The sequence below is a fragment of the Odocoileus virginianus genome, chromosome 6 (assembly GCF_023699985.2).
Source record: "Odocoileus virginianus isolate 20LAN1187 ecotype Illinois chromosome 6, Ovbor_1.2, whole genome shotgun sequence".
NCBI classification, from domain to species: domain Eukaryota; kingdom Metazoa; phylum Chordata; class Mammalia; order Artiodactyla; family Cervidae; genus Odocoileus; species Odocoileus virginianus.
In genome coordinates, this window is record NC_069679.1 from 73,131,374 (window position 1) to 73,154,963 (window position 23,590).

Genomic DNA, 23,590 nt, shown 5'->3' on the forward strand with positions numbered 1-23,590 from the left:
AAATCCTGTCACAGTGGTCAAAATCCCAAGAAACTGTTCATCTGAAACTTTCCCAGACATTAGCTTGGCTCATTAAGTTCTTGTACTACCTGTTTTTCATAAAACACGATAACACACAGGATTGCAGATTGAATGGGTGGTGTTAATGTTGTGTTAAAGAAACAAGAACGAAAAAGAATGGAAGAAATTGCTTTTGGAAAAACTCAGCATTGCTTTTTGTCAGAACATGAGAGCTGAAGTGTGATTTTAGGTGGGTGGGGAGGATAAGAGAGGCCAGGAAACAAGTGTCTTCTCTTGCTCTGCCCATACTTGTTACTTAAACCAGCATAGTAATGTAAAGACTGCCGGTATGAACACCAGATAAAGAGTGGAAATTGCACAGAACTTGATATTATCTCAGCCAAGAGGAGAGCTTGGATCTGCAAGCGGTGCTGCTCTCAGGAATGCGGACGTGCCCGCCGACGGTGCTCCAGTCTTCTCTCCCCTTGTGTGTGTGTCGTGTGCAAGCTCACACTCCCCCTTAATGCTGCGGCTCTGTGTTTGTCCCTCAGACAAGCTGGATGGCTTGAGAACTGGCACAAAAAGGAAACGTGACTGGGAGGCTATTGCCAGCAGGATGGAGGACTATCTTCAGCTCCCTGATGATTATGACACTCGTGCTTCTGAGCCTGGGAAGAAGAGGGTGAGAGACCATGAGTGATCACCAACAGTTAAAGGCCTGTTCAGACATCTGGTTTTAGAAAGTTAAAGTCAGATAAATACGGATGCTATTTTTTAGAGTAGTTTGGTTTATACTGCACCGTATTACACATTTATAAAAGAGACCTTACAAATTATCCGATCAAAATGTACAAAATAATTTAAATAATGGAGGACAGAGCCTCACATGGTTAGCACGTTATCAGCCTTAAAGGAGTTTGGAATGACTGCTTGTGCCATTTTGTCATGGAGCACGAGAGTCAGGTGTGAAGTAGAGTATTGAAGAGAATCTGTGGGACTTCTTAATGGATCAGATGTAGAGGGTCCAGGATGGTTGGGATCAAAGGTGACTTTTCAGGATTCTGGCCATAAGTATTCCAGGTATGTGGTGCCATTTACTGAGTTAGCGTAAAGTAGGGGACACTTAAGTTTGAGAGTGAAAACTCAGAAGTTCAGTGAGGTACCAGTGAAGTTAGAAGTGGTAGTAGGACTCAGGACTGCAAAATTTAGAAGTACAGATAGAGGTAACTGTTTTAAGAAGGAAGGAATAGTCCATTGTTAAATGATACAGAGAAGACAAGTAAACTGAGAAGAGAGAACTCACCATTGAATTTGGTAGCATGGTGATTGTTGATGTGTGATCAAAAAAAAAAGTCAAGCTTTCTTAAGAGAGTTGAGGAGAGAAGCCAATATCGAGCAGATTTGAAGAATAGGAAATGCGGAAGTGCAGAACAGCAAATGTAGATAAGTTTCTGAAGAAGCTTAGCTATGATAGCGTAATAATGAAGCCAAGATGTTGAATAGGTCTTCCACACAGATGGCAAGTTCAATAAATGTGTATTTGTATGCATCCTTTAAAACACAATAAAGAGGTATAATATTGTACATGATCCACATAAAGCTTTTCCAGCTAGTCTGTCTTGATCTTTCTTTTAAGTATATACAGACCTACCATTTTTTTTATTTTATTTTTGGCTGCACCACACAGCAGTTTCCTGTCCAGGGATTGAAACCTGGGCCCTTGGCAGTGAAAGCGCTGAGTCCTAACTGCTGGACCGCCAGGGAATTCCCTACCCTTCTTTTTAAATGGCTGCCTAGTGTACCATCATTGGTTGAATAATCAGTTATTTATCCATTTCCTTATCAGTGGATGCTTATTCTGTTTTCATTTTATTGCTAATGTAATACTGTAGTGTAAGTTGGATGCGTTTGTCTTGGCAACCTTTTGACAGTGTATCTCTAGGGTGTATTTTTAGCCTTAAAGCTGCAAACTCATAGAATATGATGTATCATTCTGACGGCTATTATGAGATTGTGTCCCAAAAAGGTTGCACCTGTTTTTACACCCACATGTAAGTAAATGCCTGTGTTTTCCGCACTTGCACCAGCAGTGCTATTACTGAACTTTTTAACTTTTGACAATCTGATAGGTGAAAAATGGTATCTCATTTTGCATTTCGCCAAGTAAGAATGAAGTTGTTTATCATTTCTTTATCTTTACACATCATTTCTTTTTTTATGAATCCCCTCAGTACTTTAATAATAAAAGGATGTTTATTGTAAGAGAATGAAAAATGCCACTTCATTACAGTGGATACCATTACAGGGGACTCCAGGTTTCAAACAGTGCAGACAGTCCCTGGGGCTGCCCTTGTTTGTGTGTCTTGAGGCCTAATTAGTGAGTGGCCTTCTGTATCTGGGTGGTCCAGCTCCACCCAGGGACTACGTGTCCTGATACCCCTTATTCCAGTTTTAAGGTTGGGGCAACAGAAGCAGACATAGCTCGCTCTTGGGAATAATAATTTGGTGTAACAGTGAATAATCTCAAGTGAGAAATACTTTTCTCTAGTTCATTTTTAGTTAGGTAACTATTACTCTCTTCAATAGGGAGTGTCCCATATAATTTACTCTGTAAGCTGAGTGGACAAAAGTGTGAGCTGTACACATCCTAGTTCATTAAGTGGCTCCCCTTTTCACTCCCCTCCCTGCCTGCCTTCCTCATTTCAAATTGTTTTTAACATTCAAACCATTTTCCAAAATCAACTTCTGAGCACAAGGAAATCCTGCAGGTAGCATGGAATGCAGGACTCATTACTCATTCCTTTCCCGGAGTCGCTTGATTTCTAGAATACAGCTTTTTATAAATATTGGGTAGATTCCTGGGATTTACACTGAAACACAAAGGTAGCTCTGTAGAATTGATCAAACTAGAGTTTTACCAAAATGGTTAGGATTTAAAATATAATTTAAAAAAATTTTTTCCACTTGCTTAGTTTTGTATAAAATGACTTTAATTTGTGTTTCTTTGATAAGTGTAGAAAAGTGAACATTTCCCGAGTTTTGTTTGAGAACTCAAATGTTTTAGAGATATTTTTGGTGACAGTGGATAAAATATACACAGGTAAACTTCTGAGTATTGGTCAAGAGTGTTCTTTACTATACCTTCTTTTTTTTTTTTTTTCTTGATAGCTAAGGTAAATGGCAAAAAATTGAGATTGTAAATCTCAATAAAAGTACCTCTCTAGGAAGGTTAGGAGGCTTGACATTTACAAAGCCATTCTTAGTTGCAAGTCATTATTCTGCTGCTTACTTTTTTTTTGTAATCATTCATTCCTTTTACAGAATTGTATGTCTGTGTGTCAGGTCTGTGCAACTGCGGCCTCGTAATACTTTCATTTCAGCTTTAAAATTTTGGGCATTTGTGCTGAAACATATTGCTTTTTTAAAATATAACTACTTTTCTTTCTAATTCCATATTCTTTATTTTTTCTGAGTTTTAAAGACTTAGAATTTAAACTTCACATTTAAAACAACTTAGTTTACGCAGGGCAAGATTGATTAGTGTATTTAATTCTGTGCTGAGGATGTCCTGTGGACTGTTTTCAGTCTGTTTCTTTGTTCAATGGCCACAATTCATCTGTCTGTCCATCCATCCATTCTTCATCCCCATTAACCATAGTCATCTTTTGCTAAAATGTGTACCCTTGATCCCAAGGAGAACTGAAGAGAGGGTACATAAATTTGTCAGAATAAATACATCAGCATTAATGAGCAGAAAGCCCAGAGATCTTGGTATTCAGAAACCCACATTATTTATTAGGTTTTTTATTAAGCCCCATGAAGGAAATTGAGCCATAGGTTTTCTGCCCACAAATAAATCTACCCTAAAAAGAGTCCGGTATTACCAATTTTCACCCACAGCTGTTAACTCTGTGTATTGTCTTTAGCCAGTGGTTGATAAGAGCAATTATCAGGGGAAGAAATAAAAAAGAAGCCAGGCCTTTGATTACCATTCCTATAGACAGTAATAGGGAGGGTCGTTTTACCTCTCAGAGCAGTTGCACATTTCCAGGTACAGCGTGGATGAACGTGCTGTGGTTCCCTCTCCTTGTTATAGATCACAGTCACAACAAACCACAAGCCATATTTAAAATACCATCTCTGCAGACTTTGGTACTAGGCAAGTGCAAAGCACAGTTATAAGTATTTTATCTTTTACAGGTTAAATCTGCTTATATTTTTAAAAGTATTACTATAGTACATACAAATCCATATTTTAAAAATATCAGAATACCAATAGAAAATATCCCTGATTCATATATTTGTAGGGATAATCTTGCCATAAATGATATCAACTGAGTCTATCTCTTGGTCTCTCTATCTCATCAGTAAAAGTAATGATATCAGCTCCCTGTTTTCTTTTATTATGTGGAGATGAGACTCAGTCTTTGATCTAGGATGTTTATGGTCTGTTAGGGAAGGGAGATCTGTCAGTGGATAATTGCAATATAATGTGAAAGTTCAGAACTAGACATGTCAAATCTGGAAGTAACTCCAGGAAAGCAATGATTATTTGATTGGCAAAGGACAAGAGGGATAAAGCAGGGTTTGATGACTAGATTCATGCTAGGTGGATCAGGTTAGAGCAAAGACATTTCAGGAAGAGAGTCTAGTATATGTAGGTTTACAGAGATGGGAATGGCCCAGTGTGCTCTGAGAGCTGAAAGTACTTTTGTAACTGGTGAGCTACGGTCCATGGGTTTGCAAAGAGTCAGACACAGCTAGCGACTGAGCACACATCTGTAAAGTGTCATGGGTACTGCCCAGAGATGCTGCAGGAGGACAGGGCCAGATCCAGAGGGGCCTGTGCGCTTAGATTTTATTCTCTAGGTTGGGCAAGGATTTAAAGCTGTGGCAGAGTGGACCAGAGGAAGTGAGAATGAAGGTAGGGAGACTAGGCAGAAGTTAGTGCATTATATTTTACTTCAGGTAAAAAATGAGGCTTGTGAATGGAAAAAGGGTGATAGGAGGTAGAGGGGACAGGGCTGACCTGTTCAGTAGCTGGTGTGGCTAGGACTGTGATTGACTAAAGTTTTCTTTCTGTAACTTAAGATGTATGACTGTCTTCAGTTCTCCAGTTAACTTCTAATTTTTTAAACCCCTGGCCTCAGATTACTTATCCTACCCATTAAACTATTCAGAAAGCTAAGAGACTCTGCATATTTATTTTTTCCTAAAGCCCAGCCTAACACTGTTTTCTTTTTAGGTGAGATGGGCAGACCTGGAAGAAAAGAAGGATGCAGATAGGAAAAGGGCCATAGGTTTTGTGGTCGGACAGACTGACTGGGAGAAGATCACAGATGAAAGTGGTCACCTGGCTGAAAAAGCCCTCAATCGAACCAAATATATATGAAACTTAGTTTTTGAATGGAGTCATTACTCCTCTAAGGTAAGGGTACACGGTCATATAAATAGCCTACTGTGTGTTGTTTTGAAGAGTTTGAGATAAAGAAGATAGCATGCTTTGCTAAAAATGCTTCTCTTCTTATTTTCTGGTTCCAAGAGTAAGTATGTGCCAGTTGCCAGCATTTATAGTACAGGGCGTTAGAAAAGGAAGCAATTTTCTGCAACCTGGCTTACTTATAAAAATACAAGACTTAAGATAAGCTTGAATTCTGTAGATTTGGGAAGGAGTGGCATGATGAGAGACTGAGGTCTGCTGAATTTTCTGTCTGTTCCTTCCTGCCGTGACAGCCTTTTCTTTTCTTTGCAGGTGGTTCGCGTTGAGGTGATCTGAAGCCACGACCTCATGGAGCTTCGTTGTGTGTCCCCTTGCTCCCACGTTTCAGTTTTTGTTTTGTTTCTACTGCTTTAGTTTTTTAAAGTTCTCCAGTGTCCCCAAGAGGTATTAGAGTCTTGCTCTACTTGAGCAAGACATTAATTTTTCTTTTTAACTACTTTGGGGAGGGAGGGAGTGATAGCATAACTGCTGAAGCCAGGTGGAGATCTGCTGGAGGACTCCAAAAGACAAGTGTTTCCTCCACTGTACAGTTGTCACAGACTATCTCTATCATCATTGCTTTGTGGCTGTTTTTGTTTTTTACTGTATGTAACTGGTAGCTGATTGTACTAGGATTAAAAAAAAATAAACTTTCATGATAAAGCCATGAGATTCATGGGCTATACAGCATGAGCCCCTTTCTCTTGTTTTCTTAATTTTATTTTTATTGCTTTTTTAATATGGTGTGTTCTGATTACATGCTAGTTGAACGTCTTAAAAACCTCGTTCGCATCTATGATTCCATAACGCATGTTGTAAACACAAGGCTCAGCAATGTTCACAACACTTATCTTTGTTTTATAGCTGATTTGTTTTTCTGTCTTTGTGTCTTGAAGACTGATAGAGGCAATTTCAAATATTTGTCTGTTCCCCTGGAGCACATCTGTTCTGTATCATGTTTTATTGTTGTTGGGTTTTTTTTTTTTTATCCTTTCTCTTTTCCTCCCTATTTTCTTTTCCTTCCTCTTTTTACTTTCTCCCTTCATGTTCTCTAATGTTTCGATTTTTCTCTAATCTGACTTTGACTCCTGGGTGGACAAAACTGATGGACTCTATGAAGCTTTGGAGCTTGTTGCCTGACTACTGAACTTGAATTGTTGTTTTTTTAAGTCAGGATTGCAGGACAGGAATATGGCAATGCAGAGCGCTCTGGCAGGCAGCCTTTAAGTCTGTCAAGTTTTTAGGTTCTTGCCAGATTGCTCATTATTGGAAAGCATGGCCTTCTGCTTAAAATTTTATCTCTTGTGAATGGTACCAGGTGGAGCCTAGAAATTACATAGAGCTAAAACCCAAGTATCATTCCTGTTTAAAATCGGAAAAGGAGCTCCTTTCCCTTTTTTATTCTGTAAAGAAAAAAAAGTTTCCAGCATGAGAGAAGACCGAGAAGAGACTTCTTTCTCAAGTGTCATTTCCACTCTCTAATCTAACTCAGCAAGCTGCACATCTGTTTACAGAAGGCTTGAATATTTTGAAATGTTTACCTTTGTCTAAAAAACCAAAAAACCTTTTAGTTTTATTACCTACATTAAATGTTGTGTGAATAGAGATGATATTGCCATTCAAATATTAATAGTATTATTTTGGGTTCAAGAACTTCATAGCACTGAGGACTAGTGGGAAATTCTGATGAATCTCTATACTTTTTCATCTTTCCTACAATTCTGAATGTTTAACGTAAGAGGCTTTTATGTTATTAACAAATCAATATTGAATGTGTAATTTGCTACATTAAGTAACTTCTGGTGTTGGTAGTATTTGAGAAACTACTTTGGTTGCTTACTGGCCGATGGTACATTTCTATGTAGTGATCTTTTATCAGCCACCTTTATTATGTTGAGTGAAGGTACGTCACAAGATGGTCAACAGAACTATTGTTTATACAAAGACCAACTTACTAATTATTGAATCTACCAAATGTCTGTTTTCAACAAAAACAAAATTTCTAGAATGTATTCTTTAGTTCAGGAGGTAGGTATATATATGTTCTTATAGAAGATGCTTTCCTTCAGTTTCTTAACCTTTTAATGTTCTGACAGCATTCAGAATGCCAGTGAAATGAGAAGTGGTAATCACTCACGAATCACTTTAAATCCATCATGTTCTTGCTTGTAGCCATGGCTTTGTGTCTGCGATCTTGTGCCAAGAAGTGGTAGGGAAAAGTGAACAGGGTCAGAAATAACCTCTACTGATTTTCAGAAGGTACTGATTAATATTACTGTTAGGTGTTGAACATAGAATGTTTCCTGCTTTAGGAAATTGGTATAATATAACCCAGTGAACAGGATTAATAAGAGAAAGATCAGGCACCAAAAAGCAAGTATTAGTCTGTTGATGTTTGAGTTTGCTAGTCTGATACGGAACTGGTAAGAAATTCTTAAATTTACTGTATCACTTGAAGCAGAATAGAAGAGAAAGATCAGGACTATGTTAGAGAAGTTTGGTGTGAGCACAAGTTACCTTAGAACACAAATATTTAAAGTTTATTAAGAGATGCCCTTGGAATACAAAGGACTGAACTTTGGTTGCATTTATTTGCTAGCATTTTACGAACATTGTTTTCCTTAGCTCAGGAAGCTGCTTGGTATGTTTTTTTTTAATTTTTTATTTTAAGCATATTAAGTTTATTTAAAATTGGTACTTACCTTAATACAAAATAGTCTGATGTTGGAAAAGTCCTGGTTATCTTTTAATGCTTCAGATCTTTTAAACTAAATGCAAAACCTCTCTCTTCAGCAGTTGAATTCTACCTGTAAACTCCTTGTGCAAGGAACGTGGATGAGATGCAGAAATCTTTCTATTTGGGAATCATTTATTTAGGGATAAGCTGGCATGTTCAAACTTGATTACAGAAACTGAAAGCTGTTGGGTAGTCTGCTTGTTGACACTTATTTGATTCACATAGTTTTCTAGAAGTTTTTTATTTGGTTAAGATATCAGTGGTTAATTCAGAAGGTTTTTTTCTTTTGGATAAAGATAAAATCTTAAAATTTACTGGCTGGATCTTAAATTTACTGACTGTGTTCATGTTCCTTGTGAAAATCCTGATTGTTGATTGGCCAGATCAAAGTAAGCTCCGTTTCATTTGAAGACCAAGTATTACATTCTGAATTGGAGTGACTAAAAATTTATTTCTTTGAAGGCACCTCCGCTTCTTTTGTAAAGTATTTTATCTTCTAGCTATGCAAGGTACAGATATTTTGGTTATAATAGACATCTGGAGTCAGCTTACTACTAGGACTGTAAAAACAGCAGTTGTCAGCTATAAAGAGACCATTCAGATGTTTCAGACTGGATTTTAGAGTTCAAAGTTACCAAAACTGAGATGAATTTTACTAGGCTAGAGAAAAATGATTCCTCATTTCTAGCCTTGACTGATCCTAATACACATTCAGGTTCCTTTCTTGAAAGCTGTGTACTCTTAAGTTATTTACTTAATCAAGTTAGAAAGTAAAAATAAATGAAACTCACTCATCAAAGGTTTCTGTGAGGAGCAAACTAGATAATGCTTGTAAAACTGCTTGGCACAGCACCAAGCTCAAAAATTGGTAACTGGCCAATATCATCATTTTTTGACTTGTTCTTTCACATGTGCTTTTAAAATTAAAATTTTTCACTTGGCTTGAAGATAATTGTCACCTTTTATAGTTAGCTACCATAACTGAGCTAGGCCATATGAAAGTGCAGTGAGTGAGGTTGGAAGAGTAATAATTTAGAAGCATTTTCAGGTAACCACTGAAACTGATCTTTAGAACCAGTATGGAGGTTTGTTTAAAGGAATCACTAAGGTGCAAAGGCTAATAATTAGTAAGTACTCAGGAGGAAAGTGGAAGTGAAAGTCACTGGTTGTGTCCAACTTTTTGTGACCCCATGGACTATACAGTCCATGGAATTCTCCAGGCCAGAATACTGGAGTGGGTAGCCTTTCCCTTCTCCAGGGGATCTTTCCAACCCAGGAAGGGATGAGTACTAATGGAAAGCTGTTGCCAGACCACACATGTGAACAAAGGTGAAGGCGCTGAAGCATTGATTTGCCTTGTCACATATTCAAAAAGAAAGTAGTAATTTTTTATGAACAAGTAATACAGTCATATGTTATAAAATTCAGAAGGTTTGAGAGTATGTATAGTGACATCTTCTTTCCATCCTCGTCCTCAACCTCCCACTCTCCTGTCTACAGGGACAACCAATGTTGACTTTCTTTTGTGTCCTTTCAGAAAAATTCTGTGGCTAAGCAATTAATTTCGCTTTACCCAAACGGTAGAGTGCTACCCACACTGCCGTGTTGTTTTTTGTTACAGTGTCTAGGAGGTCTTCTGGTCACACGGGAACAGTCCCATTCTCACCCGACTCCTACTCTCCTCTCCCCCTTCTCCGTCTCTTCTCTTTCCTCCTCCTCAATCTTCTAAAGGTACCTTCTAATTGTAAGGAGCTTCACTGACAATTTTTAGAAATTTACCTGTATTTCTGTTCTTTACAGGTAAATGGCACAGAATATGTATGTATTTTATGGATCTGTCTTTATACAGTTTTATCACATGTGTAGGTTTGTGTATTGACCTCCATCTTTCTCTCACTCCTGCCGCCACCTCTGACCCTAGGCAACCACTAATATGTTCTCTATTTCTATAATTTTACCATTTAAAGAATGTTCTGTAAATGAAATCATATAGTATGTAACCTTTGGGGATTGGTTTTTTGGCCTTTTTCACTTGCTGTAATTCCCTTGACATTTATCCCGGTTGTTATATGTGTTATCAGTAGTTTGTTTTCCTGTTTATTGATAGCATTCATAAATGCTGTTAATGGATGGAATCAATAGCATTCCATCCCATTCTCTTTTATGGCTGTAGAATGTTTTATGTCTTTATCATAATGTAGCTCACCAGGTCTCTGTTGATGGATACTTAAGCTGTCTTTCGCTGTTATAAATTGTGACTTTTATATACTGTTATCATTACACCACTCCTGTACTTGCCTGGTTTCTAGCAATGAAGGAGTACTAGTTACGGCTTCGTTTACATAGGTATCCTTGAGGGTGACAGGTGCTTAAGGGCCAGCACAGCATATCACAGCGATGAACTGTCAAGGGAAGTGACAGTAACGAAATGAAAAAGGTAAATCTTGTTTCCTGGAAAACCCTACAGTATAGAATTCTGACAGAGTAAAGAGCCCCAGTGTGTCTTTGAGGGCTTAGAGTGGCCAGAGACTGATGGGTTACTGGTCCACACAAAACAGAGTTTAGACCATAGTTCACTCTCGTCTTACCTAGGTATTTATGCTTCTGCACCTCCGTAGCTGATCTGAACTCAGTTCTCAGGCTCTATTGTCTTCATATCAGGCTGTAGTCAGGGAGCATCCTCAGGACTGAGTTATGGACAGCCTTCCGCCTGCCAGCAGGAATTTGCACTTGTGAGACTATGAAGAGCCGTAGACTTAATGGTTTACTTTGTAGTTGACGAGACTTGACTTTGACTCCTATACCCAAGCTTGAATTTTCTACCAGATACTCACATTCTTAGGTTTGACAGTACTGATGCAGATTATAGCTCCCTTTCCTATGATATTTGAAGAATTAAAATAATTTCTTCCACTATGACTTGAAATGCCACTCTCAGGTCTGTTGTTTCTGACAGTGAGTTCCTACTTCTTGGCATGTCTAATTTTTTTTTTTTCTTTTACAGCATCTAACTCAGTGCATGGCTCATTTATCTGTAGAGTGAATAAATAGAGGGGATGTCTCCTATCTGTATGGCATTGGTCACTCATTCAGAGTCGGACAGGTAACATGTGTGAGGCAGAGGGTGGAGATTGTGGCAAACTGGAGAACAAGGTAGGTCCTGTCACAGGGTGCACAACACCCGCTTGGCCACAGCAGGCCGTGGCCACCTGGGAACTTGGGTCTTGTGTTGCCAGATTTTTCTGGGGTTTCCCGAGAAGTGAGAAAACTGGATTTTTATGTGAGATCTTCAATATATTAGCACCAGGAAAATTTTGTTTCTTGTTTGGTTTTTTGGTAAGTGCTTCAGCCCACACCGCCTACCTGTCATTTCATACTTGAAGGCTGCCAAGTTGAAATTGTTGATATTTAGATAAGACGTTGAAGAGACCTTAAAAGTTCCTCCTTGTCAAGTTCCTTCATTTTACAGATGAGGCTTCTGAGGCTGAAAGAAGAGAAATGACTTGCTCAGTTACTTGATGGCAAAAGAAGGCTAAATCTTAGTTTTCCTGGTCTGTTTCTTATAGGAGTAAGTATGTTTTCTGTACTTTATAATTGCTTACATTATGCAACTAGCCTATTTGCTTTGGCTCCAATGACAAGTGTTATTCCTTCACTGAGAAGTTCCTTATTACCTGCCTTACTAAGGACAGATGCATTCAGCTTGGCAATGAAGTCTGTCAACAACATCATCCAAACTACCTCTCCAGCTTATTTTCCCACTTTTCTTGCCACATACACACTACACTGCAGGTGACTGTGTGACTTCCCCTCAGCAGTCCCTAAAACTTCTTGGTTTACTGCCTCCTTTTTATCTTACTCTAGAAATTGTAACTGTCTTAAGGCCCAGCACACATGCCGCCTTCTTCCTGAAGCTTTCCTGTCTTGCTCCCTCCAGCTCTCATAGGACTTTGCTTCTACTAATATTTGTTCCATGATCTTCTCTTACTTTGCCTTTCTAGGAGAGTAACTTATATACCTCTCTGTTCCTTTCCCCCATCCGTTCCCACTCCCCAAGTACAAGCTCCTTGAGTGTAAGAACTGTTTTATTCATCTTCATCCTTATAACACTGAATATGCAGTACCTGTTAGGTATAGTTGGTGCTCAGCAAGCATATTTATTTATTTTTATTTTTTGTTTTTTTCAATTAGCATATTTACAATTGATAGCATGGTGTATTTTAAATATGAAGTTAATTCATATCAGTAAAAATGCATGTAATTCACAAAACTCCAATATTTGTTTGCTTCTTCACTGCCTCTGTATCTTTTGGTTGGTGACATATGCATAAGTATTATATAAATCAGACATCAGATATTCAAATGCCTACTATGGACAGGAAGATACCATAAGTGAGGGAATTGGCCAGTAGTTTTATAATGGCATGCTAAGTTCTATTCTTTCATCAGAAACATACTGTTTTGCTATTGGACCTGTCAAAATATTCTTTATTCTTACCGAAAAATACCCTCTTTCCCATTTTTCTTGAAACATCTGATATTCTGTACCATTAGCTTTCCCACATTTGGTAGGAATGTAAGTACAAGCATTTTCTTCCTAACCCCACTGTGACAAAAGCAGCAATGGGAGCAGAGTGATGCAGGCACCTGGCCATCAGCCTTAGCATTGGAGAGGCAGTAGGGCATGGTGGGGCCTAGCATGTTGCAGAGTGCTTGCCTTGTTTTACTGCGATAGTTCTTCCCCAGCCCTGGTTGCCATGAAGTAAGGTAGACCCGATGTAGGTCTACCTTAAGTAGACCTTAACCTTAACCTACCTTAAGTAAAGTAGGTTACCAGATGAAGGTGAAGTGGAAATCTGGATCTTTGTGTGAAGTAGTCTTTTCAAAGTACCATGGGGACAATACAGTAGATGTAAAACAAATCTCATCTGGAAGTCACATACTTCAGCCATCATTTTGGGACATATACCATAATGGATGGTGAATCCTGCAAGGCACTAAAGAAGATATCTATAGGAAAGGAAACATCAAGTTATATCACATAGATGGTATAAAAATATTTTGACGAACACCTTTTAACTGATATTTTGGAGTGAGCAGTTCTGTTTTCCTTGAGCCAGATGGTAACACATACATAATATACTGATGCTGAATTTGCAGTGGGTTGATTTTTGTCCATTTCTTGCTGTGACGTGGAAGCATGTGAATTGCCCCCCTCCTTGGCTAACATCCTTCAAATGACTCCATTTATCAAGATGCAGGTAAGCACCTTATGTGTGCACAGTTAAATAGTGGGCACACACTCCTGTCCCAGAGAAAGAAGACAGCAAGAATTCCCTTTGGTTAAGTGAAATAGCTAAGCAGCCATACTTGGATGCAAATTTGAACCAGAATGTTCTCTTAATTCTCCATTGCATTCTACTATTTCCACTGAGGGAAGAGGATGCATGTCATTACAGCTTCTTTGGCACCTGTCCCTGTCAAGGTGGGTATACTTTTGATATGTTTGATTTCTTAAGTATGTTTTGGGGCATTATCTTTTCCAAATTCTCTTCAGCCATAAAATATAACCTCGTTATTTTTAAAAGTGTATCAGAGATAACACTAAAATCCTCCATTGAGCAACAAACACCTTAAAGTCTTAGAAGTAGTTACTGTTATCATTTTGGAATGTGGCTTTCCAAACCATTTTCTGTGCATCTTAATGACCCAGATAACCATGATGGTGTGGTCACTCACCTAGAGCCAGACACCCTGGAGTGTGAAGTCAAGTGGGCCTTAGGAAGCAATACTGTGAACAAAAAACTAGTGGAGGTGATGGAATTCTAGCTGAGATAGAATTTAGGAATTTCAAGTCCTAAAGATGATGCTGTTAAAGTGCTGCTCTCAATTTGTCAGCAAATCTGGAAAACTCAGCAGTGGCCATAGGACTGGAAAAGGTCAGTTTTCATTCCAGTCCCAAAGAAGAGCAGTGCCAAAGAATATTCAAGCCACTGTACAATTTCACTTATTTCACATGATAGCAAGCTAATGCTCAAAATCCTTCAAGCTAGGCTTCAACAGTATGTGAACTGAGAACTTCCACATGTACAAACTGGATTTAGAGAAGGCAGAGGAACCAGAGATCAAATTGCCAACACCTGTTGAATCATAGGAAAAGCAAGATAATTAAAAAAAAAAAAATGTCTACTTCCGCATCATTGACTATCCTAGTATTTGATGGTGTGGGTCACAACAAACTGGAAAATTCTTAAAAGAGATGGGAATACCAGATCCTTACTTGTCTCTTGAAGAACCTGTATGTGGGTCAAGAAGCAAGAGTAAGAACTAGACATGGAACAACGGATTGGTTCCAAATTGGGAAAGGAGTACAACAAGACTATATATGGTCACCCTGCTTGTTTAACTTATATGCATAGTACATTGTGAAATGCTGGGCTGGAGGAATCACAAGCTGGAATCAAGACTGCTGGAAGAAATATCAACAACCTCAGATATGCAGATGATTCCACTCTAATGACCGAAAGTGAAGAGGAACTGAAGAGCTTCTTGATGAGGGTGAAAGAGAAAAGGCTGGCTTGAAACTCAACATTAAAAAAACTAAGATCATGGCATCCAGCCCCATCACTTCATGGCAGATAAAAGGGTCAAAAGTAGAAGCAGTGACATTTTATTTTCTTGGGTTCCAAAGTCACTGTGGACAGTGATTGCAGCCAGGAAGTTAAAAGACACCTGCTTCTTGGAAGGAAAGCTATAACAAATCTAGACAGCGTATTAAAAAGCAAAGACATCATTTTACTGACAAAGGTCCATATCGTCAAAGCTACAGTTTTTCCAGTAGTCCTGTACAGATGTGATAGTTGGACTGTAAAGAAGACTAAGCACAAAAGAATTGATGCTTTCAAATTGTGGTGCTGGAGGAGACTCTTGAGAGTCCCTTGGCATGCAAGGAGATCAAACCAGTCAATCCTAAATGAAATCAAACTCTGAATATTCGTTGGAAGGACTGATGCTGAAGCTGAAACTCCAATATTTGGCCACCTGATGTGAAGAGCCAACTCATTGCAAAAGACCATGATGCTAGGAAAGATTGAAGGCAAAAGGAGAAGAGGCGGCAGAGGATGAGATAGTTGGATGGCATCACCAGCTCAATGGACATGAATTTGAGTGAACTCCAGGAGATAGTGGAGGACAGAGGACCCTGGCTTGCTGCAGTCCACGGGATTGCAGACAATTGTACATGAACTATTAACTGAACAACAACAAATATATGTGTATCTGTAAGGATATATTTTTATTTTTTGAATGAGTGATATCCTTTACACATTGTTTTACAGACCCACTATGTCATATACACATACACAATATGTATATATATGTGTATGACATATATACACATATATATCCAATTATATGTATATAACAGCTTATTATATTTTCCCTTATTTGTGACAGTTTTTACTGTCATAACAATGTTGCATTGAACATCCTTGTAAATGCCCGTTTTAGGGGTATAATTTCCTGTTTTCCAGATAAAAAAGTAATTGAATTACTGGGGTACAAGGAAACAATTTTTTTTCATGCCTTCCTAATATATGTGTGTGTTTTAGAGAAAGTCCTAACTTAATGTCCAGGGTTTCAAAAGAAATACTTTTGGGGGGTATTTTAGAATCTTAGTTTTATATACTACTCTCATTTGACATCTGCCTTTTGAATCAATTTGGAATTGATATAGGTAAGCAAAATAGGCTCTAAGAAGTAGCCATGTTCAAAATTAGTAAGCTTTTGAGTGATGTGTTTTAATGGTGGGGAAATTAAATTTTCAATTGAGAAAATAATCTCCCTTAATCATGAAGTTCTTTTTTCGAATATTTTTCTGCTCCCTTTGGAATTAAAACAGCTGGACACATAGGGGCTGTAAAGATATTCTTTCACATCACACATTTAAAAAAATACAAGTTTGAATAATCCTGGAAAGTGTAGGTTTTTATACTGTGCCCTTACAAATCTTTTTCAAAGAATGTTCCTTAACACAAGTTACTAATACCAGAAATGAAAGAGGATGTCACTACAGATTCAATGGACATTAAAAGGATAACAAAGGAATACTGTGAACAACCCTTTGCCCACAGGTTTGACATCTAGATGAAACAGATCAATCACTTGAAAGGCACACTCAGCTAAAAGTCATGCAAGAAGGTATAAATTTGAATAGACCTGTGCAGTATCTATTGGTTTGTCCAAAAGGTTTGTTTGTGTTTTTCCACATGACTGTACAGAAAAACCCAAAGGAACTTTTTGGCCAACCCAGTATTTTAAAAATCAATAATTATTAGCCTTCCAAACCAGAAAGCACCAGGTTCAGATGAATTCACTGGGAATTTTGTCAGACACATCACTTCCTTCTGATCTCTTCCAAATGACAGAAACAGAGGAAATGCTTCTTAACATTATGAGGCCAGTATTATCCTAATATCAAAACCAAAGACATTACAAGAAAACTGCAGACTACAGCTCTCTCACATGAAATACAGAAATCCTCAACAAAACATTAGCAAATCCAACAATGTAGGAGAAGAATTATATACTATGACCAAGTGGGAAATACATCAGCTGTGCAAGGCTGGTTCAACACATATGAATAGATGTGGTAGAAGCATCTAACAGATTCCAACACCCATTTAAGATAAAACCCTCAGTTAACAAGGGATACAGGGGGACTTCCTTAACTTTATAAAGAATGTGAAAACCCTACAAACGAACATGTTTCATCATACTTAATGATGAGAAACTTGAAGCTTTCCCACTAAGATCCATGAGCAAGACAAGGATGTCCCCTCACACCAGCACTTTTCAAGATTTTATCTGATGTCCTAGTTAATGCAGTAAGGCAAGGAAACAAAATGTCTATACATTGGGAAGAAAGAAAGAAAACTTTGTGTATAGAAGATGTGGTTGTTTCTGTAGAAAATCTGAATCAACAAACTCCTGGAACTAAGAAGCAATTATAGCAAGGTTGCAGGGTACACAAGATTGATATATAAAAGTCAGTTGCTTTCCTGTGTACCAGCAATAAACACGTAGAATTTGAAATTTAAAACAATACCATTTACATTAACACCCCCCCAAAATGAAATACGTGGTATAAATCTGACATGACATGTACAAGATCTATATGAAGAAAGCTAACGCTGGTAAATAAATGCTGATATTCCATGTTCATGGATAGGAAGACTCAATATTGTCAAGATCTCAATTCTTGGGTTTCCCTGTTGTCCAGTGGTTAAGAATCCGCCTGTCAATCCTGGGGACACGGATTCGATCCCTGATCTAGGAAGATTCCACATGTTGCGGGACAACTAAGCATGTGTGTCTCAAATACTGAGCTAGTGCTCCGGAGCCCGTGAGCCACACTGCTGAGCCTGTGTACCCTAGAGCCAGTGCTCCGCAAGAGAAGCCACTGCAATGAGAAGCCCGTGTACCACAACTAGAGAGTAGCCCCTGCTCCCTGCAGCTAGAGAAAAAAGCCTGCTCACAGCAATGAAGACCTAGCATAGCCAAAAATAAAGGAAGAAAGAAAAAAATTTTTTAACGGATGTCAGCTCTTTCCAAATTGATCTATAGATTCAGTGCAATCCCAGTCAAAATCAGCAAATTTTTTTGTGGATGTCCACAAACTGATTCTAAAGTTTATACAGACAGGCAAAAGATCTGGAATAGCTAACAGTATTGAACAAAACTCAAAGACTAGTACTACTTACTTGAAGCTGGACTTTAAGACTGTGGTATTCATGAAGGAACAGACAAAAATAAATAAATGGAACAGAATTGAGAGCCCTAAATAGACCTGCATGAACATATAATCAGCTGATCTTTGTCAAAGGAGCAAAGGCAATGTAATGGAGCGAAGATGGTATTTTCAACAGACAGTGCTGAAACAGCATTGACATGCAAATAAATAAATAGATACACTTACACCCTTCACAAAAATTAACTCCAAGTGGATCACAGACCTAATTGTAAAACACAAAACTGTAATTCTTCTAGAAGAGAACATAGGAGAAAAGATAGATGGTCTTGGCTTTGGTGATGACTTTTTAGATCAAAGGCATAACCCATGAAAGAAAGAATCGATAATTTAGACTTCATTCAAATTAAAATTTCTGTTCTGTGAAAGACATGGTCAAGAGAATAAAAAGGCCACAGACTGGGAGAAAATACTTGCAAACTGCATATATCTGGTAAAGAACTATTATCCAAAATAAAAAATAGCTCTTAAAACTCAACAATAAGAAAACAACCCGATTTAAAAATGGGCCAGAAACCTTGGCACCTCACCAAAGAAGATAAACAGATGATAAGCATATGAAAAGATGTTTTACGTCTTGTGCTAGGGAATGCAGGTTAAAACAATGAGGTATGTGGGTCAAGAAACAACAATTAGAACCAGACATGGAACAACTCACTGGTTGGAGTACGATAAGGCTGTATATTGTCACCCTGCTTGTTTAACTTACATGCAGAATACATCATAGGAAAAGCCAGAATGAATGAATCATAAGCTAAAATCAGGATTGCCAGGAGAAATATCAACAATCTCAGATACGCAGATGATGCCACTCTAATGACAGAAAGTGAAGAATTAAAGAGCCTCTTGAGGGATTTCCCTGGTGGTCCAGTGGCTAAGACTCTGTGCTCCCAATGCAGGGGGCCTGGGTTCGATCCCTGGTCAGGGAACTAGATCCTATATGCCAAAACTAAGACCTGGCACAGCCAAATAAATAATTTTTTTAAAAAAATAAAGAGCCTCTTGAGGGTGAAAGAGGAGAGTGAAAGAACTGGCTTGAAGATCATAGTATCTGGTCCCATCACTTCATGGCAAATAGGAGGGGGAAAAGTGGGGCAGTGACAGATTTTCTTTTCTTGGGCTCCAGAATCACTGCAGACAGTGACTGCAGCCATGAAATTAAAAGGCACCTGCTCCTTGGAAGGAAAGCTATGACAAACCTAGAAAGAGTATTATTAATAAAAGCAGAGACTTCTCTTTGCTGACATAGGTCCATATAGTCAAAGCTCTGGTTTTTTATAGTCCTATACAGATGTGAGAGCTGAACCATAAAGGGTGAGCACCAGAGAACTGCTGCTTTCAAATCATGGTGCTGGAGAGTCCCTTGACTGCAAGGAGATCAAACCAGTCAATTCTAAAGAAATCAAATCCTGAATATTCATTGGAAGGACCGTTGCTGAAGCTGAAGCTCCAATATTTTGGCCACCTGATGCTAAGAGCCGACTCATTGGGACAGGCCCTGGGAAAGATTGAAGGCAAAAAGAGACTGAGTGGCAGAGGATGAGATGATTAGAAAGCATCACTGATGCATTGGATATAAATTTGAGCAAGCTTCAGGAAATTGTGGGGGACAGAGGAACCTGGTGTGCTGTACTCCCTGGGGTCGCAAAGAATCAGACACGTCTCAGCGACTGAAGAACAGCAGCACAACTACACATCTATTAGAATGGCCAAACTCAAGAACACTGACATCATCGAGTGCTGGCAAAGACATGGAGCAACAGGAACTCTCATTCATTGCTGGTAGCAATGCAAAATGGTATAGCCCCACTTAGGAAGACTGTTTGGCAGTTTCTTACAAAAGTCAGCATGTTCTTAACCATACGGTCTAGTAATCACACTCCTTGGTATTTACCCAAAGGAGTTGAAAACTGCAACCACACAATAACCTTCACATGGTTGTTTATAGCAGCTCTGTTCCATAACTGTCAAAATTTGGAAGCAACCAAATAACTTTCTGTAGGTGAGGGGATAAATAAACTGAGGTACATCCAGACAATGGAACATTATTTAGCAGTAAAAAGAACTGAATTTATCAACCCATCAAAAGACATGGAGGAAACTTAAATGCATGTTGCTAATTGAAACGAGCCAGTCTAAAATGCCACATACTGTATTAGTCCAACTATATGACATTCTCAAAAAGGTAAAATTATGGAGATACTGAAGATTAATGTGATTGCTAGGGGTTAATGGGAAGGGAGGGATTTTTAGGGCAGCAAAACTATTTTGTATGATACAATAATGGTGAATACATATCATTATATGCTTGCCCAAACCCATGAGATTTACACCACCAAGAGAACGCTTATTAGACTGTGATGCAGATGTATCGGCATAGATTCATCATTTGTAACAAATGCACCACTCTGGTGGGACTGTTGATAATGGAGAAACCTGTGCTTACATGGAGTTAGGGAGTATATATGGGCAATCTCTGTACCTTCTGCTCTATTTTTCTGTGAGCTCAAAGTGGCTTGAAAAAATAAAGTACGCGCATATATAGAGAGTGAGGGATTTCCTAATTTTCACATGAGCCTCCTGCTCTCATTAGATATGGACCCGAGTGTGGTCAGTATGGCCTCCACAGGATCCGAAAGGCAGTCCCAAAGTGTATTGTCAGGGAAGAGTATTGACAGGAGGCCCTAAGCCCAGAATTGGTATAGTTCAAGTGGAATAATTGATAATTGCTTATATTCCATGACCACTGAAGCATGTGGTTACTCTTTATGCATGTTTGGAAGAATGATGAAATATGAGAAGTGTTCTTTGTGAAGAGTTGTGTGCTAAAAGCGGTAGTTATCGAACTGCATGTAAGAATTACCCTAGGGGTCTGTTAAAACTCCCGAAGTTCAGGCTAAAGTTCACCAGGTAGTTCCAGTGGGTAGCCAAGCTTGAGAACTGATAGGCCAAAGGAGATTTTAAACTTTAATTTATCTCTGTCTGAAGATAGTTTTATTAATCACAATTCCGAAAGGCCCTTGTCAGTAACTTTGCAAGTGTGGAAGAATTTGGAGGTGTAGGAATGCTGTTTGTTAATAAAAAAACTCCTAAAGTGAAAAATAAAATCCACTTAGCCTGAAAGAGTTAATGTAGTTTCCAAAAGTGCTTGATATAGCCAAGGAACAGCTTAGGCACAGGAAGAATCTGGCTTATACTGGAAGCAAATAAAGCCAGTGTTTAAAGTGTGTTTTAATCTAAAACACATATGTGCCCCTGGGCCTGAAAACAAGCCAAAACTTTCACAGTTGTGGTGAAGTTTCCTAACAACAGATAGAAAGGAGTTGCTGTACAATGTTACTTAAACTTGAATGTTTAGAGGGAAGATGTGATTTGTTGAGGGATGTTGTAGACAGGGGCTTCCCAGGTGTCTCGGATGGTGAAGAATCTGCCTGCAGCGAAGGAGACCTGAGCAGAGGAGTGAGGTGAGCACGCAGGACAGTTTGTTATTTGTGACTTTCTGATCCCAAAGAGAACAGAGCTGGCTGACAGTTCTGATTATCTGTGTACTCAGAACAGAACAAAACCAAATAAACCCTAACAGTGAAAATGGTGTCCCTTTAGAAGCACTGCAATCTGTGCCGGGTATGAACTTTTATATGCGTCTTCCTTAGAATATATTACTTCTTCAGTAGAACCCTTTCTTAAAGATTCTGATTCTATGTAGGGTTTTTTTCTTTTTTTTTTTTACTTTTTATTTTGAAATAATTATATAGATTCATAGGAAGTTAAAAAAAAAAAAAAAGCACAGCAAAGTCCTCATGCATCCTTTACCCAGTCTCCACTATGATAACTCTTACATAAGCAGAGTTTATGTGTCAGAACCAAGAAATCAGCATTGATATACTCCACGGAGGTTGTTCAGACTTCACCAGTTTTATAAGCACTCAAGTGTGTATGTGTGTGTAATTCTGTGCAGTTTTTCATGTATAGCTTTGTGTAACCACTACCATAATCATGATATAATACTTCACAAGGGATTCTGAAGAACTGCTAAGGGCTATGGAACAAATCACTTTGCTTATAGTCCCATCCCCAACTTGAGTTCAGAACTTTGTATTGCTGGGGGCTGCCACATAGCTTTTGAAACCTCAAATGGCTTTTGATCTTTTTTTTTTCCCCATGGGATCATCAATACAGATGTGTGTATCAGTTACTATGCTTTGAGGAGGTAAATTGTGATCACTTTTATTTAAAGAGAGTGAACTGATAAGTATACCCCAAAGAATAAAAATCTGCTATTGATCTTCATTTTGGGGGCAAATTCAACAATTCTGGCACAACAAAGGACTGAATATTTGGAAGTTCTTTTCCTGCCAATTTTTAGAACATGTGAGATTTGCTCAATAAATAGTGTGTCTTTCTAATTCCTGAAACAGAAGACTGTCCACCTCCCAGAGAAATGCCCTGATATATTTGAAGTGAATAGGCATGATTCTCTTAACACGTGAAAACTGTTAACAGCATATTTTCAGCATTGTCAACATATTAAACTCTACCTCACGTTGTTTAGGTAATTCCTGTCTCCAGAGCTGAATGATACATAACCATATTTACCATTTACATGGTATAGGAATTTTAATTATCTTTGCATCCAGTATGGCAAAACTAAGGTGTTTAGGAATGTAAGTCCAGTGTTAAGCTTTCTGTTCCCAGGATTTGCAGATAAATCTACAATCTAGCAAAAACTGTGTACATGTGTGCTCTGCACCCCATTCTCTTCCATAGAAACTGTTATTTCTGACACTCTTTTTGGCAAGAGTTCCATAGGAGAGAATAATTCTGGAGTTTGTTCTGGTTGGTTCAGTCAGTGAGCTCAGCCCTGATGAAGTAATGGGGTATATGATGAGGGATGAAGTATCTAAACACCAAGATAATCATCTTGAACAAAAGCAGCTTTGGGGTATTTATAAAGAATATATTCTTTAAAAAAAAATTATATATATATATTCTGCCCTATAAAATTGTGGGATATTTGTTAGGGATTTAATAGACTGTGAGTTCAGCAAAGCATCAAGTTGATAATCCTTTTGTCATAGAGAAAGCAAGAGAGTTCCAGAAAAATACCTCCTTTTGCTTCATTGACTATGCTAAAGCCTTTGACTATGTGGATCACAATAAACTGGAAAATTCTTAAAAGAGATGAGGATATTAGACCACCTTACCTGTCTCTTGAGAAACCTGTATGTAGGTCAAGAAGCTCCAGTTAGAACCTTACATAGAATAACTGGTTCAAAATTGGAAAAGGAGTGCAGCAAGGCTGTATATTGTCACCCTGCTTATTTAACTTAAATGCAGAGCGCATCATGTGGAATGCTGGGCTGGATGAATCCAAAGCTGGAATCGATTGCTAGGAGAAATATCAACAAACTCAGATATGCAGATGATATCACTTTGATGGCAGAAAGTGAAGAGGAACTAAGGAACCTCTTGAGTACAGTGAAAGAGGAGAGTGAAAAAGCTGGCTTGAAACTCAACATTCAAGAAACTAAGATCATAGCAGCCAGTCCCAGCACTTCATGGCAAG

The 23,590-nt window shown here is 38.4% G+C and overlaps 1 protein-coding gene and 1 non-coding gene across 3 annotated transcripts in view; both read left to right on the plus strand.

The window, feature by feature from the left end:
* Window positions 1–6,169, plus strand: part of YLPM1 (YLP motif containing 1) — a 63,386-nt gene extending 57,217 nt beyond the window's left edge. Inside the window, exons 19-21 of one of the 2 annotated variants that reach the window (XM_020906909.2) lie at window positions 552–682; window positions 5,246–5,428; window positions 5,753–6,169. In XM_020906909.2, the coding sequence (XP_020762568.2) occupies window positions 552–682; window positions 5,246–5,392 (278 nt within the window). In that variant the 3' untranslated portion in view covers window positions 5,393–5,428; window positions 5,753–6,169. Of the gene's footprint in view, window positions 1–551; window positions 683–5,245; window positions 5,429–5,752 lie in introns of those variants that run through there. The other variant, XM_070469634.1, reaches the window with a different exon arrangement.
* A 12,711-nt stretch (window positions 6,170–18,880) lies between these two features.
* TRNAG-CCC (transfer RNA glycine (anticodon CCC)) lies at window positions 18,881–18,953 on the plus strand. Its single transcript has one exon. It is a non-coding gene; the product is annotated as a tRNA-Gly (tRNA).
* Window positions 18,954–23,590: the final 4,637 nt, after the last annotated feature.